Raw genomic sequence first — 14,696 nt, forward strand, 5'->3', positions numbered from 1 at the left:
TCCCTAAAGGCAGAGTAATTTGTCTTTTTTTTTTTTTTTTGCGGTACGTGGGCCTCTCACTGTTGTGGCCTCTCCTGTTGCGCAGCACAGGCTCCGGACGCGCAGGCTCAGCGGCCATGGCTCACGGGCCCAGCCGCTCTGCAGCATGTGGGATCTTCCCGAACCGGGGCACGAACCCGTGTCCCCTGCATTGGCAGGCGGACTCTCAACCACTGTGCCACCAGGGAAGCCCCTGATTTGTCTTTTTTGCTTGTCTTTTCCACTGTTCTGCCTCCAGGACCTGGCACATGGTAGGCCTTCAGTCAGTATTTGTTGCAGGCAGGTATATACATAAAACCAAATCAAAAGTTTCACAAAATAATACTTTTATTTCTTGTGAGATGTTCTGATGTCTTCTATTTTATTAAAATAAATGCTGATTATAGTCTACTAAACTTTTTCACTACCTTTTAATCTTAGGGGTTTATAACATACTCCTTTAGAGGGTGCTTATATATAGGCACCTTGCCCATTCCCTCCCTTTCAGAGCTTCGAGGAGCTGTTACCCAGCCCTGCCCTCCTTAGGGGTGCAATTCTGGGTCTCACATATCCCAGAACTGCTTATCTCTTAGCCAACGAAGACTAGGTTGGTAGACCTGGGTGGGAAAATAGGAGAGAGATGAGTCCTCAGGTTATAAGACCTAAAAAGAAGACGCTAGAGTAGGTTAGAAAAATTAGAAGTTGAAACCTGCTCAGGCCCCCTGATACTTCTGCATCATATTGGGAACTAAGTTTGCAAACTCATGAGTAGCACAATGAACTTGGTTCACCTACCTCTTGAAGAGCATGAAAATTCATTTTATGAGATTGTAGCTAGCAAGGGTGATAGCAGTGATCCAATTTATCTTAAAAGTTAAGGTGAGAAGATAGGTTTCTGGCCTGTGCAGCTAAGAGGAAGCTCACACTATTTGCCAAAACAGGGAGTATAGGAGCAAGACTAGTTATGACATGGCAGTGTGCATGTTTGAGGAGCTCCTGGGGCATATGCATTTGTGCTGCAAGCATTTGATGTCCACCACATGAGACACTGGGGATGCAGAGATCAGAAATACAGTCTCTGTTATCAAGGAGCTCACAGCGCAGTCAAGGAGACAGATACTGTAAAATGAGGGGTCTCATGAAGTCATACCCAGGATGCTCCAGGAGGGCTCAAGGATGCCTGAGCTGTCTTGAAAGTATGTGTCCCCGGGCTTAGAAGGGGTGGTGCAAGGAGAGAAGTGACAACATAGAGGTAAGAGAGCAGGGTGTGTTCAGAGCAGGGTATGCTGTGCAGTGTGAGAGGCAGGCAGGAGTGGGTGTCCTGGGGGTGGTATATAGTTTGGACTAGAAGCCTATGAGATAGGTGGTCCTGGTCAAAGTTGGTGGTCCTAGTCAGAGCCTAATAGCTGTTTGATAAATACCTGTTGAATTGAGTGAGAGGCGTACTTGGGTTTTGGACTGAAATCTTACTTCTTTTTTTTTTTTTTTTTTTTTTTTCGGTACACGGGCCTCTCACTGTTGTGGCCTCTCCCGTTGCGGAGCACAGGCTCCGGACGCACAGGCTCATGGGCCCAGCCGCTCCGCGGCATGTGGGATCTTCCCGGACTGGGGCACGAACCCGTGTCCCCTGCATCGGCAGGACTCTCAACCACTGCGCCACCAAGGAAGCTCTGAAGTCTTACTTCTTGAGTGACCTTGGGCAAATCCATAATTTCGTGCAGTCATGATAACAGCTAATAATAGTAGGTAGAGGGAAATGGGCCATCCTTTCCATTTATCGCTAGATCTTCAGATTTACTGACATTTAATACACATCAGTTTTTCAAATAGCAGCAACATCCTTTTATTCAAGAAGTAAAAGATCTTGGCTTATTGTAATGAACTTTGAAAATCAACTCCCTTCTTGTTATCATTCCTACATAACAATAGCATAGAGCCAAAAGGTTCGTTTCCTTTTATTTTAGCCTATTTTCCTTGCTGCTTCATTTATTTGAATATTTAACCATCTTTTATGGCTCTTCATTTTTGTGAGCAGGAGAAGTAACTCTTGCTACTACACAGTCATTAATATGCCCTCTTTTAGGCTCTGCCTTATATCTCTCTGTGAGAGGCTTTTCCATTTTCTGAGCGTATGTTTGTGTTTATGCAGGTGGTTAAAATAACAAGTACTTTCTTATTTGGTTTGTAAATATTTGGTGAGCCCTTGGTATGCTTGAGGTTATGATAGAAAAATAAAATATTTAAGCCAATTATATCAGGGTCAAGGGTGTTTGCAAATCCTATTGTCTGAAGATATGGATGAAAAAGTTTAAATATTTTATTATGGAAAATCTCAAATATATAAAAATGTAGACAGAATAGTATAGTGTTACCCTATGTACTTATCACTCATCTCAGCAGTTATCAAATCATGGCTAATCTTGTTTCACCTAGATCTTTACTCTTATTCCCTTCTTTATTATTTTAAAGCAAATTCCAGGTGTCATACCATTTCATCCATTAATATTTTGTTCCTCTCTATTATTACATAAACATTAAAATAATTCCTTAATATTTTCAAATACATGGTGTTCAAATTTCCAGTTAGATCATCAATATTATACTTATTTTTCCAGCTTGACAAACTTTTTACTTGTGTGTTGTGACATTAGATGTCACCCCTGCTGCCAACATCCCCACTCTTTTCAACACTTCCCCTGCCCCCTCGACCCTGATGTCTTACCATCCTTTTCAGGTGATTCTGAATTAATTTTCTAGGGGCGTTAGAGAAGACTGCCGGTGAAAGGATTTGGACTAATACAGTGTGGAGGAGGAAATACGTGATGACAGATACATAGCAAAGAACCAGAAAGCAAGGAGGATTGCATAAGAATCTTAAAAAGTTCCAGACATAATGACTGAGTAGTTGAAGTTTAAAGGGAGAGATTTTTTTTTTCAGGTTAAAACCTGAATTGCTTCTTCAGAGCTGTTATTTTTAGATCAAAAGTAGAAGCAGGAGCTGGGGAGAGGGGCTGTGCCCTTGTTTCCCTTGGTAGGCAGTTCGCAAGTCCTCTGGGTGGGGCTCCCTGTCCGGAGAGGAAAGAGGGCCTCTTGTGCTCCAGTACAGTGACCGAGCGCGTGTCAGAGTCCCGTGGCAGCTCACGCAAACCCTGCCTCTAGACTTTCTGTCTCAGTAGATCTTGGCCCAAGGATTTACAGCTGAGCCAGCTCACAGGAGATGCTGAGGCTGTTGTGGATCAGGCCCCACACCTTGAGCACCGCTCCACAGTCCTTCCTACTCCAATTTTCAAGACATTGCTAAGATTGTATTGCTGCCTACATGGGAAGTCATCGCGTAATGATTGACATCCCTAGTGAGCATCTTGGGGGAAAAAATTCCTGAGAGATCTGTGGGTAATTTCTATGAAATGGTATTGTTTTCATAATGACCAACTAATAACTTGGTGCTCCACCAGCCTAGCTGAACGTGTGTAAACATTCTTTCACTGAAGGGATTTCTCCTTTTAATGTCTTAGTATCCATCTCTGGGCATGGAATTCGAAGTTCTCTTTCAAAGTTACAACATTTTACCTAAGGAAAGCTGAGAAAGTTAGGACAAATGTCATTCTCAGCAAAGTTTAGAAACAGACTTTCTAATCTTCTTACAACCTTCCTCCCTCCCTCCCTCCCTCCCTTCCTTCCTTCCTTCCTTCCCTCCAGAGAGACTGGGCAGTTGGCCTGACCTAAAACATCAGTTAGTCAGCAACCCTGTAAAAAGTATGGTTTTCTGCCAATGCTTCAGCCACCACACCCATTGCTGAAACATTCCCTGATATTTTACCTTATTCAAATCTGCTCTAAATGGATCCTGGCCAAGCTTGAAATATACCCAAAATATGCTTCTCCATTTTTTTTAAACCCATACTATAAAATATGAATGTTACCTCCAGGAGACTGCTTTTCCAAGACTTTTCTTAACTTCTTTTTCTTAAACCATCGGAATAGGAAACCACTAAACTGAGGACTCTTGCAAGCAGAGCTGATCTCTGAAACAAATCAGGGGGTTTCTCCAGTTTGAACTACAACCTTGCAAACCCCATTCCTTTGTTGTTGTTGGTAGTTGTATTTTCTGGTGCCTTTTCCTTCAGCAAGCCATTGTAGCTATTTACAATCCAGAAATAAATCCGGCATCGTGTGAGAATTATCGGATGTTAAAGTTTTTACTTTCTAAATGGTTTTGACCACCTAAAAGATGAAATTGTAATCAGTAGCTTTCTGGGGAAGCAAAGAATTAGAACAAAAGAAACTGGTTATTCTGAGTTTTATTTATTTATTTATTTTTAATATTTTTTTGCGATACGCGGGCCTCTCACTGTTGTGGCCTCTCTCGTTGAGGAGCACAGGCTCTGGACGTGCAGGCCCAGCGGCCGTGGCTCACGGGCCCAGCCACTCCGCAGCATGTGGGATCCTCCCAGACCGGGGCACGAACCTGTATCCACTGCATTGGCAGGCGGACTCCCAACCACTGCGCCATCAGGGAAGCCCTGAGTTTTATTTTGAATCTTAGGTGCATATAATTGGATTATTCATTATCCTTTATTCATGATATATTATCATTATAAGGCCATGCATAGCCTACTTATATTCGTCCATTTTTTTATTTGGTTCCTTTAAAAATATTGTTTTATTTCTAATTTCTGACAACAATTTTGAATCCTAATTTTTAAAATTTGAGGTGAAACTTACATACAGTGAAATGAACACATCTTAAATGTATTTGATGAGTTTTGACAAATGTATGAACTTGTATAACCAGCACCTCCATCAAGATATTGAACAGAAAGTCCCCAGTATCTCCTTCAATCATTCACCACTTCCTGCAAGTAATTCCTACTTTCTGTCACCATAGTTTACCTATTTTTTGATTTCACATGACAGGAATCACATAGTACGTAGTCATTTATGTCTGACTTCTTTGGCTCAACATAATGTTAGCCAAAAATGTATCAGACTTTTTCATTGTGGAATACTATTCCATTGTATTAGAGTAATATTCCATTGTATCAATATTATGTATTTGAGAATGCCCAGGGGAATCTTCCTCTCAGAAATGTTTCTGAGGATATAGGAAAATCTTTATAGAGCATGGGATTTTCTGAACCCTTTTATTTAGCCTTTAAAAATACTTTGACCCAGGCATGAAAATTGACATTGCCTTATTAACACAGATGCTCACAAAGTGAGGCTGCCTCTAAAGTAGCTTAAGCCATGGGCAAGTCAGACTTTTAATAAATATGGAAGCTCTATTCTTAGCATTAGTGCTTTACCACTTCAGGTTGCTGTTCTTACTCTTCTATGTAGTCCTTTAATGCCCATTTTGAATTTATTGAGACTTATTTTGTGGCCTTGCATACATGCATGGCCTGTCCTGGTGAATATAACAAGTGATTAAAAAGAATGTATGTTCTACATTTGGATTTTTTAAAAATATTTATTTATTTAGCTGTGTTGGGTCTTAGTTGCAGCACACAGGCTTCTCTCTAGTTGTGGGTTGCAGGCTCTAGAGCGCGGGCTTAGTTGCCCTGTGGCATGTGGGATTTTAATTCCCCAGCCAGGGATCGAACCCACGTCCCCTGCATTGGAAGGCAGATTCTTAACCACTGGGCCACTGGGGAAGTCCCTGCATTTGGATGTTTTGTTCTATAAATTCAATTAGGTCAAGATGGTTGATAGCGTTGCTAACATCTATATTATTACCTGAATTTTTTCCTACCTTGTCTGTCATTCTAAAAGAAGGTTGAAAAGGAGGGACAAATGAAAGATGGGACAAACAGAAAAGAAAATGGCAGGGCAGTAGACTTAAATCCAACCATATCAACAATTACATTAAATATAAATGGACAGAATTTGTGTAATTCTCCCCTAATTGTGTCAGATTTTGCCTCATGTCATTTGAAGCTCTGTTATTAGTTGCAAAAACATTTGTGATTGTTAGGACTTCCTGATGAATTGACTCTTATCATTATAAAATACCCCTCTTTCTTTCTAGTAATACTTCTTGATTGGAAGTCATTTTTCTTATATTAATATAGCCACTCCTCCTTTCCCAGGCTTACTGTGTCTTTGGATTTAACCAGTCTGCCAATCTCTGGCTTTTATTAATGTTTATTCCATTTATATTTAATGTAATGATAAATTATATGATTGAGTTTGTCTACCATTTGCCATTGGATTTCTTTTTCTCCCATCTCTTCATTGTTCCACCTTTACTGCCTTCTTTTGGATTAAATGAGGATTTTATTAGTAGTCTATTTCATCAACTCAGTTGGCTTTTTACTTTGTCTTTTTATTTTATAGTTTTAATGGATTATATTATATATTCTTATCACAGCCTGCTATGAATTAGTGTTAGTATTAAACACCTTTGTGCATAATGTAAGAAGTTTACCCCCTTTTATCCACCGAGCCATTAAGACTGTGATTTTTTCATAAGCCCTAACCACTCTGCATCATGTGGACGGGGGAGTGCCCACAAGTGAAAAGATGTATAAATGTGAATCTCACTCATTATGGTTCCCTTTACTCAAGAGCTGAATTCCTCATAGTTTCTACCTGCTTTTGGTCACTCTCCAGTTTCTTTAAAATTGTTTTATATGTCATCCAGTGTTTTGTATTGCTATTTGTGGGACAGTAAGTCCAATACAATCTATTCCACTATTATCAGAACTGGAATTCCCATTTTGTCATTTTTAATAGCGTAATAATAACTTTTGAGTCCATCCCTAATTCAAAAACTTGACAGTAACCTTCATTTAACTTTATAACCCTTTTTCCCATTCTGTCCCTCTACGTCCCTGGCTTAAGGCAGCCATCATCCTGAATTGTGTATTATCGTTCCCTCTTTTCTTTTGTATAGTTATATTGAATCTATATGTATTTCTAATATATGTGTGTGTATTTATATATTTGTATTTAATTGTTTTTAACTTTATAAAAAGTCTTGCTGAATTTACCAGAGACTTACTTTTTTATTGCCTTTTATATCGCATAGATTTGTCCAAACTACACATGCATTGTTTTAGTTTATTTTGAAAACTGTATGCAATTGCATTGTGTAAATATACCAGTTTATTCATCTCCTCTCACACTGATGGACATTTGGGCTGTTTTCACGTTTTTTTCCTTGTGACAAGTCCTACTATGAACATTTGTGTATTGCTCATGGTTATATACCTTGGGGTAAATATTGCTAGATTGAAAATGAATGTAAATGTTTAATTTTAGCCCATTTTACATTCCCATTACCATTCTGTAAGAGATTCTGTGCATTCACCTCCTTTTACAGTACTTGGTACTCTCTAGTTTTTTTGCCAGATGACTGGGTATAAGATGGTATCACATTGTTATCTTAAATTTCTTGACTATTAATAACATTAAGCATCTCTTCATATTTTTATTGGCTGGAAGTGTTTCCTCTTCTGTTATACGTCTATTCGTGACTTCACCTCGCCCGTTTTTTTAATCAATTTGTAAGAATTCTACCCTTGGAATACCACTGAACTACCACCTATATTTAACTAATTTTAATTTATTAAAGAAGTCTTTGACCTTTGAATCTGTCATTCTTCCTGACCACCCTGTTTAATTTGCAAAGCTCTCCAAATTCCTGACCCTCTGATCTCCTGAGGATAACTGTTCGATTTTTCTCCTTTAGCACCTACCACCTTTGCCATATTATATACATATTTATTAATTGTGTTTACTGTCTGTCTTGTCCTTACTGTTACATGTAGGCTGCTATGTGATAAGCATAGAGATTGAGAGTAAGCATTTATAAACTTTTATAACACTTTAATATTGTTGTCATATTTTATTATATTAAACAAAGACTTGGTCTCTAACAAACTGGACATTTTTTAAAAAATTGGTTCTTCACCACCAGTTTGAAAAGCACGGCCTAAGTTCTCATACCTCCATGTCATAGAATTTGAAAGGTACATTTAACAGAATAGAGAAGAAATAGATAACTACCTGTCTTTCTTGGAAAGTGTTCCTGCTCTACACAAATTATAGTTGCCAACAAAGACGAATATTTGTTTTTCTAAGTTAGTGAGGTGATGAGAGCTTTTCTAACGTGAGCATTATTTTATTTTATCAGCATTCCCCATGTTTATAGCTAAGCCTGGCATGTGTCTGTCTGTCTCTCTTTTATATATATATATATATATATATATATATATATATATATATATATATATATATATATATAGTATCTATCTAGATACTATCTAGAGCTCTTTGAAGTTCATCTTTTAAAATGAAAGGGAATGTAAGCCACTTAATGATATAAAATTCAAGGACCATACACTCTTTGGCTTAATCCTTTGTGTTCTCAATTTTCATGTTTTGAGGTTTCCAGCCTGAAGCGTGATCATTAAATTTGTGCCCCACCTCTCTGGACTGTGCACTAGCTAAATGTGCAAGTAGATTTTTGAGAACTCCTAGGTTCATAACCTAGCTTATTAACCCCCTGATTTCTGGGTGACTGTAAATGCGTGCCTTGGGTATTTTTGTGCTGTAGTATTTCTACATAAAATGGTAGTGATATTTTATACCTTCTGAAGGGAGTAAAGTTCTGGGAAACTCTTAGTTAAAATCTATGAATACTATAAAATCAAAGTAAGATTTCACAATGATTAAATGGCATTTTATTAGAGTGAGTGCACAACAGAGAACTGATCTAAGCAGCTGTTTATCAGAACTGTAAATATGTTTGTAAAAATAAAGTGGTAAGACCTGGTTACTTGGAAACAGAGGGCAAAGGTTTCTTTTAAGCAACATATCCTTTATTTCCCAGGTGTTTGCTACACCACAGTATCTGCAAAGTAGCAAGAGCCTTACTTAGGCCTGTTGGGAGAATTTATGTGGGTGCTTAGCTGGTACCTGAAATGTATTACTTAATATTGAAAATCACATAATTTACCTTTTTCCTGTTAATGACCAAATGTTTTTGCAAGGATGATTTCAATTTATTTTTTAACTGGTAATAGAGTGAGTAGATTGTGACACAATTTCAGCCTAAACCTATCTGTGAGTTAGGATCAGAGAAACAAAAATTTAATATTATAGTGGAAATCAGACAGACCTAGTTTAAAAACTGGTCTTTGTAAACTGGTTTTTGTTATACGTACTTGCTGTCTTTACAGGCAAAGATCAACAAACATCTTTGATTACATTTATAAAATGAAGAGGAATTTATGCATTTTATAGGGTTCCTCTCATGATTAAGGATTGTGGATAATTTATATTAATGTGTCGGAACCACTGTAGGCACTCACTCAGTACGTGATAGCTATTGTTATGTTGCAAAATACCAGTAGATGTGTATGTGCTTATTATATATGTTCCTGAACCATTTTCTTAGACAAATCTTACGGTAATTCCCTATTGCAAAAAAACAAAAAATTAAAGGCAAAATTGAGAGAGCAGAGATTAGGTGGGGCTGGTGCAGAAAGAACAAGTCTTATCTACACAGCATCCCTCATGGCCCTGGGCAAAGTTCCACAGCCACTTCTGATGCCCTCACAGAGACCCAGAGCTCTACAGAGTAGAGCACGGAAACCATCCTACTGGAGTTTAAAACACCATGGGTGCAAGAACTGCATTGTACTTATTTTATTAACTGATCAGTTATAGCGTGTGGTCCTGCAGTACAGTAGGCAGATGAATGGTCATAGTTTGTTAAATGATTCATTTAATTCAGCTCTAATACTTCACAAATTCTCTGTATTCGACTGCTAGGTGGAGTTATAATTTGATGTTGAATTATCAAACCTGCCAGGAAGCATGTGTCATTTAAGGATGTAATGATAACATCATTATTTTTTCAGATCTAGGTTGGAATTTGCCCTTGACAAATAGCAAAATGATGAGTGATGCAAGTGACATGTTGGCTGCGGCATTGGAGCAGATGGACGGTATTATAGCAGGTAATCTGCATCCTCTGAAAGACGCAAGCATGACATTTACTTTGCTCTCTTGACTTTTTTATTACAACTCTTTTATTACCTCTCCACTTTCATATTTTCATTTATTGTCTCTCTCCAATGCCTTTAGGTTCCCCATGGTTTCATCTTTGTCCCTCTTCTCCAATTTTTGCCAGAATTATTCTTAAATTTTATTTTAAAATGTCAAAAATTCTAGTACCATCCTGGGCTTCTAATCCAGGATAAAGGTGATTCTGGTCCAGATAGTCTGTGGACTGCACTTGGAGGGATACTGCTCTACCCAGTATCCAGGAGTGTTTTGATCTTTTCCCTTGAATTCCACATTCACTTTTCCACCAGTGACTCTCACATGTATTTATTTTTCCAATTCTTTGCTATTCTTCAGGTCCCTATCTCTACCAGCCAACCAGATACTCCCCTGAAATGTCCTGTAGACACATCAGTGTCATCATTTAAAACATTAAGCTCATTATGTGTATATGTATAACTGATTCGCTTTGCCGTACACCTGAAACTAACCCAACATTGTAAATCAACTATACTCTAATAAAAAATTAAAACAAAAAACAAAAAAAAAACCCCACTGAGCTCATTATCTTTCCTCAGAAGCCCCTCTAGTTGTCTTTGTCTTGGCTAATTTCATAGTCCTCCATCCATACAGTTTCCTAAAGCAGAAGTTTAAGTCATGCTAGACACTTCCCACATGTTCCCCCACTTAGTTAATCAAATTCTATCAATTCTACCTCCTACTAAATTCTACCGTTCCCTCCTCTCTAAAGTCTGGCCTGTCTGTGCTACCATTGTCTTGCTTTATCTAAATAACCCTCTCACTTGATGTCCCTGACACTCTTGCTTTCCTGCTCTAGCCCATCCTTTTCCAGACCACCAGAATCTTTCCTCCAAAGTGCCAATCTGATCATCTTCTTTTTAAAAAATCTTCAGCACACCAGTCAGAATGACCATCATCAAAAAATCTAGAAACAATAAATGCTGGAGAGGGTGTGGAGAAAAGGGAACACTCTTGCACTGCTGGTGGGAATGTGAATTGGTACAGCCACTATGGAGAACTGTATGGAGGTTCCTTAAAAAACTACAAAGAGAACTACCATATGACCCAGCAATCCCACTACTGGGCATATGCCCTGAGAAAACCATAATTCAAAAAGAGTCATGTACCAAAATATTCATTGCAGCTCTATTTACAATAGCCCGGAGATGGAAATAACCTAAGTGTCCATCATCCGATGAATGGATAAAGAAGATGTGGCACATATATACAATGGAATATTACTCAGCCATAAAAAGAAACGAAATTGAGCTATTTGTAATGAGGTGGATAGACCTAGAGTCTGTCATACAGAGTGAAGTAAGTCAGAAAGAGAAAGACAAATACCATATGCTAACACATATATATGGAATCTAAGAAGAAAAAAAATGTCATGAAGAACCTAAGGGTAAAACAGGAATAAAGACACAGACCTACTTGAGAATGGACTTGAGGATATGGGGAGGGGGAAGGGTAAGCTGTGACAAAGCGAGAGAGAGGCATGGACATATATACACTACCAAACGTAAGGTAGATGGCTAGCCGCATAGCACAGGGAGATCAGCTCAGTGCTTTGTGACCCCCTGGAGCAGTGGGATAGGGAGGGTGGGAGGGAGGGAGACGCAAGAGGGAAGGGATATGGGAACAGATGTATATGTATAACTGATTCACTTTGTTATAAAGCAGAAACTAATACACCATTGCGAAGCAATTATACTCCAGTAAAGTTGTAAAAAAGAATCTTCAGCAATTCTCTATTATAGAAGCTGAGCAAAAGCAGTCGACTTTCATCTCCTTGTTTTCTCATCATAACTGAGGGGACTGACTAGTGGATGAGCACTTTTCACTCCCTCACAGTCCCCCAGGAGTGGTGGCTACCTAAGGTCTCATGTCGTATTTTGTGTTTTGTCTCAAGAGGAGGACTTTCATGTATTTAGGAACCAATTACAACGAGGAGATGTCTGAATGGGCTTCGGGTGGGCTTGTCATGCACACACCTGGTGGTCAGGGTCAGGGTACAGTTGGTCTCTACCAGCTACCAGGGTCAGGATATAGTTGTCCTGGCCCCAGCTCCTTCGCTTTTCTGGTCACAAATTGGACTCTACTCTGCTTCGGTGGTTTGAAGAAACCAAAGGTATTTTCCTCTTCAGAAGGTTCTTCTCTTCAGGGAAGAGTCATGCATGGTTTGACCTCCTTTGTTATACTTCTACGTCCTGGAAACCCAACTTCAATTGGACCTCTTTTGTAGATTAGACCACACCTTGGGTACTGTATTCGATTCTTCGAATATTATTTTCAAAGTGTCATTGGCAAACTAACACTTACCTAGAGAAGGTAAGCATGAAGGTGAAGAGTTTAACGAACTAAGGAACTGGTTATGTTTAACCTAGAAAAGTGTATTCTTGCTCAGGGCATGATATTGCGTTGGCCAAAATGTTCCTTCAGTTTTTAAGTAAAAATAAAAGACACATTTTTCATTTTCACCAAGAACTTTATTGAACAGCATATTCACCCTTTTGTTCCACTACTTTCTGCCATTTTTCAGGCAACTCCATAATTCCGTCTTCACAAAACTTTTTATCTTTTTGAGCAAAGAACTGTTCCAGGTGCCTTTTACAGTCTGCCAGGGAATTGAAATTTTTTCCATTAAGAGAATTTTGTAAAGATCAAAATAAATGGAAATCTCAAGGTGCAATGTCTGGTGAATACGGCAGATGAATCAGAACTTCCCAGCCAAGCTGTAACAGTTTTTGCCTGGTCATCAAAGAAATATGCGGTCTTGCATTATCCTGATGGAAGATTATGCATTTTCTGTTGACTAATTCCGGATGCTTTTCGTCGAGTGCTGCTTTCAGTTGGTCTAATTGGAGCCGTACTTGTTGGAATTAATCGTTTGGTTTTCCGGAAGGAGCTAATAATAGAGGACTCCCTTCCGATCCCACCATATACACAATATCACCTTCTTCGGATGAAGACCGGCCTTTGGTGTTGGTTGGTGGTGGTTCATTTCGCTTGCCCCACGATCTCTTCTGTTCCACATTATTGTACAGTATCCACTTTTCATCGCCCATCACAATATGTTTCAAAAATGGAACGTTTCCATTATGTTTAAGTAGAGAATCGCATGTGGAAATATGGTCAAGTAGGGTTTTTTTGCTTAACTTATGTGGAACCCAAACATCAAAGCAGTTCACATAACCAAGCTGGTGCAAATGATTTTCAGTGCCTGGTTTGGATATTTTGAGTATGTCGGCTATCTCCCACGTGGTATAACATTGGTTGTTCTCAATTAAGTCTCGATTTGATCACTGTCAACTTCAACTGGTTTGCCCGACCGTGCAGCATCGTCCAGCAAGAAATCTCCAGCACGAAACTTCAGAAACCACTTTTGACACCTTCGAACAGTCACGGCACCTTCTCCATACACTGCACAAATCTTTTTTTTTGCGTTTCAGTTGTGTTTTTACCTTTCTTGAAATAATAAAGCATAATATGCCGAAAATGTTACTTTTTTCCTTCCATCTTCAATGGCTACACAAAAATTCACTAATTTTGATGTTTTTATTCAATGCACGCTGATATGACAGCTGTCACATGCAATCTAACAAAATTGTTTCAAATGAAGTTAAGACAACTAAGTGCTACTAGAGCCATCTTACAGAAAACCCGAACGAACTTTTGGGCCAACCCAATATATGTTTCATATTTTTAATTTAAAAAATTTTTTTATGTTTTAACTTTTTTTTTTTTTTTTTTTTTTTTGCTGTATGCGGGCCTCTCACTGCTGTGGCCTCTCCCGTTGCGGAGCACAGGCTCCGGACGCGCAGGCCCAACGGCCATGGCTCACGGGCCCAACCGCTCCGCGGCATGTGGGATCTTCCCAGACCGGGGCACGAACCCGCGTCCCCTGCATCGGCAGGCGGACTCTCAACCACTGCGCCACCAGGGAAGCCCTATGTTTTAACTTTTAAAAAATCGAAATACAGTTGATTTACAGTGTTAGTTTCAGGTGTACAGCAAAGTGATTCAGTTATACATATATATATATATATTCTTTTCTCAGATTCATTTTCATTACAATTATTACAGGATATTGAATATAGTTCCCCGTGCTATACAGTAGGTCCTTGTTGTTTATCTGTTTTATATGATATATGCTTTTAAATAGTTGAAGGACTATTCAACCATTTACTCTGTCACAATTTCAGAAAATATAACAACTAGAACCAATTCTAGGCTCTTACCAGAGGTTACATGTAACCTTACACTTTTAGTGAAGCTCTAGTCAAGGAAAGTGGTATTTCTGGAGCAGTAGTTGAGGGATTACATTTTACATATTCCACTAGATTGGTGTATTTGTTCCTCAGCCCTGGCAGGGCTTCAGGACCAGCATTAGAGTTATTAAGAAAATCAAGATTCCCCAGCTCCCACCTCAAACTGAGTCAGTCAAAGCTTTGTGGGTAGGACCTGGATTTATATTTTCAAATTACCATCAGTATTTCTCCAGCTGAGGTAACAGGGAGAGGAGGAGAACTGACTACAAACATTTGGGGAATTTTTCTGCATACATATCTCTCCCCTCTCCCCACCTTGTTTTGTGATGGAGACTGAACAGAATAGAGGGTTACCATGGGCTCGTGTGTTTT

The 14,696-nt window shown here is 39.0% G+C and overlaps 1 protein-coding gene across 4 annotated transcripts in view; it reads left to right on the forward strand.

Annotated features, from left to right (window-relative positions):
• PPFIBP1 (PPFIA binding protein 1) overlaps window positions 1-14,696 on the forward strand; it is a 183,585-nt gene that overhangs the window by 102,917 nt on the left and 65,972 nt on the right. For all 4 annotated transcript variants that reach the window (XM_081249206.1, XM_081249207.1, XM_081249208.1 and 1 more), the window contains exon 3: window positions 9,888-9,986. In XM_081249206.1, the coding sequence (XP_081105332.1) occupies window positions 9,923-9,986 (64 nt within the window). In that variant the 5' untranslated portion in view covers window positions 9,888-9,922. The remainder of the gene's footprint in view (window positions 1-9,887; window positions 9,987-14,696) is intronic.

This window comes from Mesoplodon bidens (assembly GCF_964165515.1).
Source record: "Mesoplodon bidens genome assembly, chromosome: 11".
Taxonomy (NCBI): domain Eukaryota; kingdom Metazoa; phylum Chordata; class Mammalia; order Artiodactyla; family Ziphiidae; genus Mesoplodon; species Mesoplodon bidens.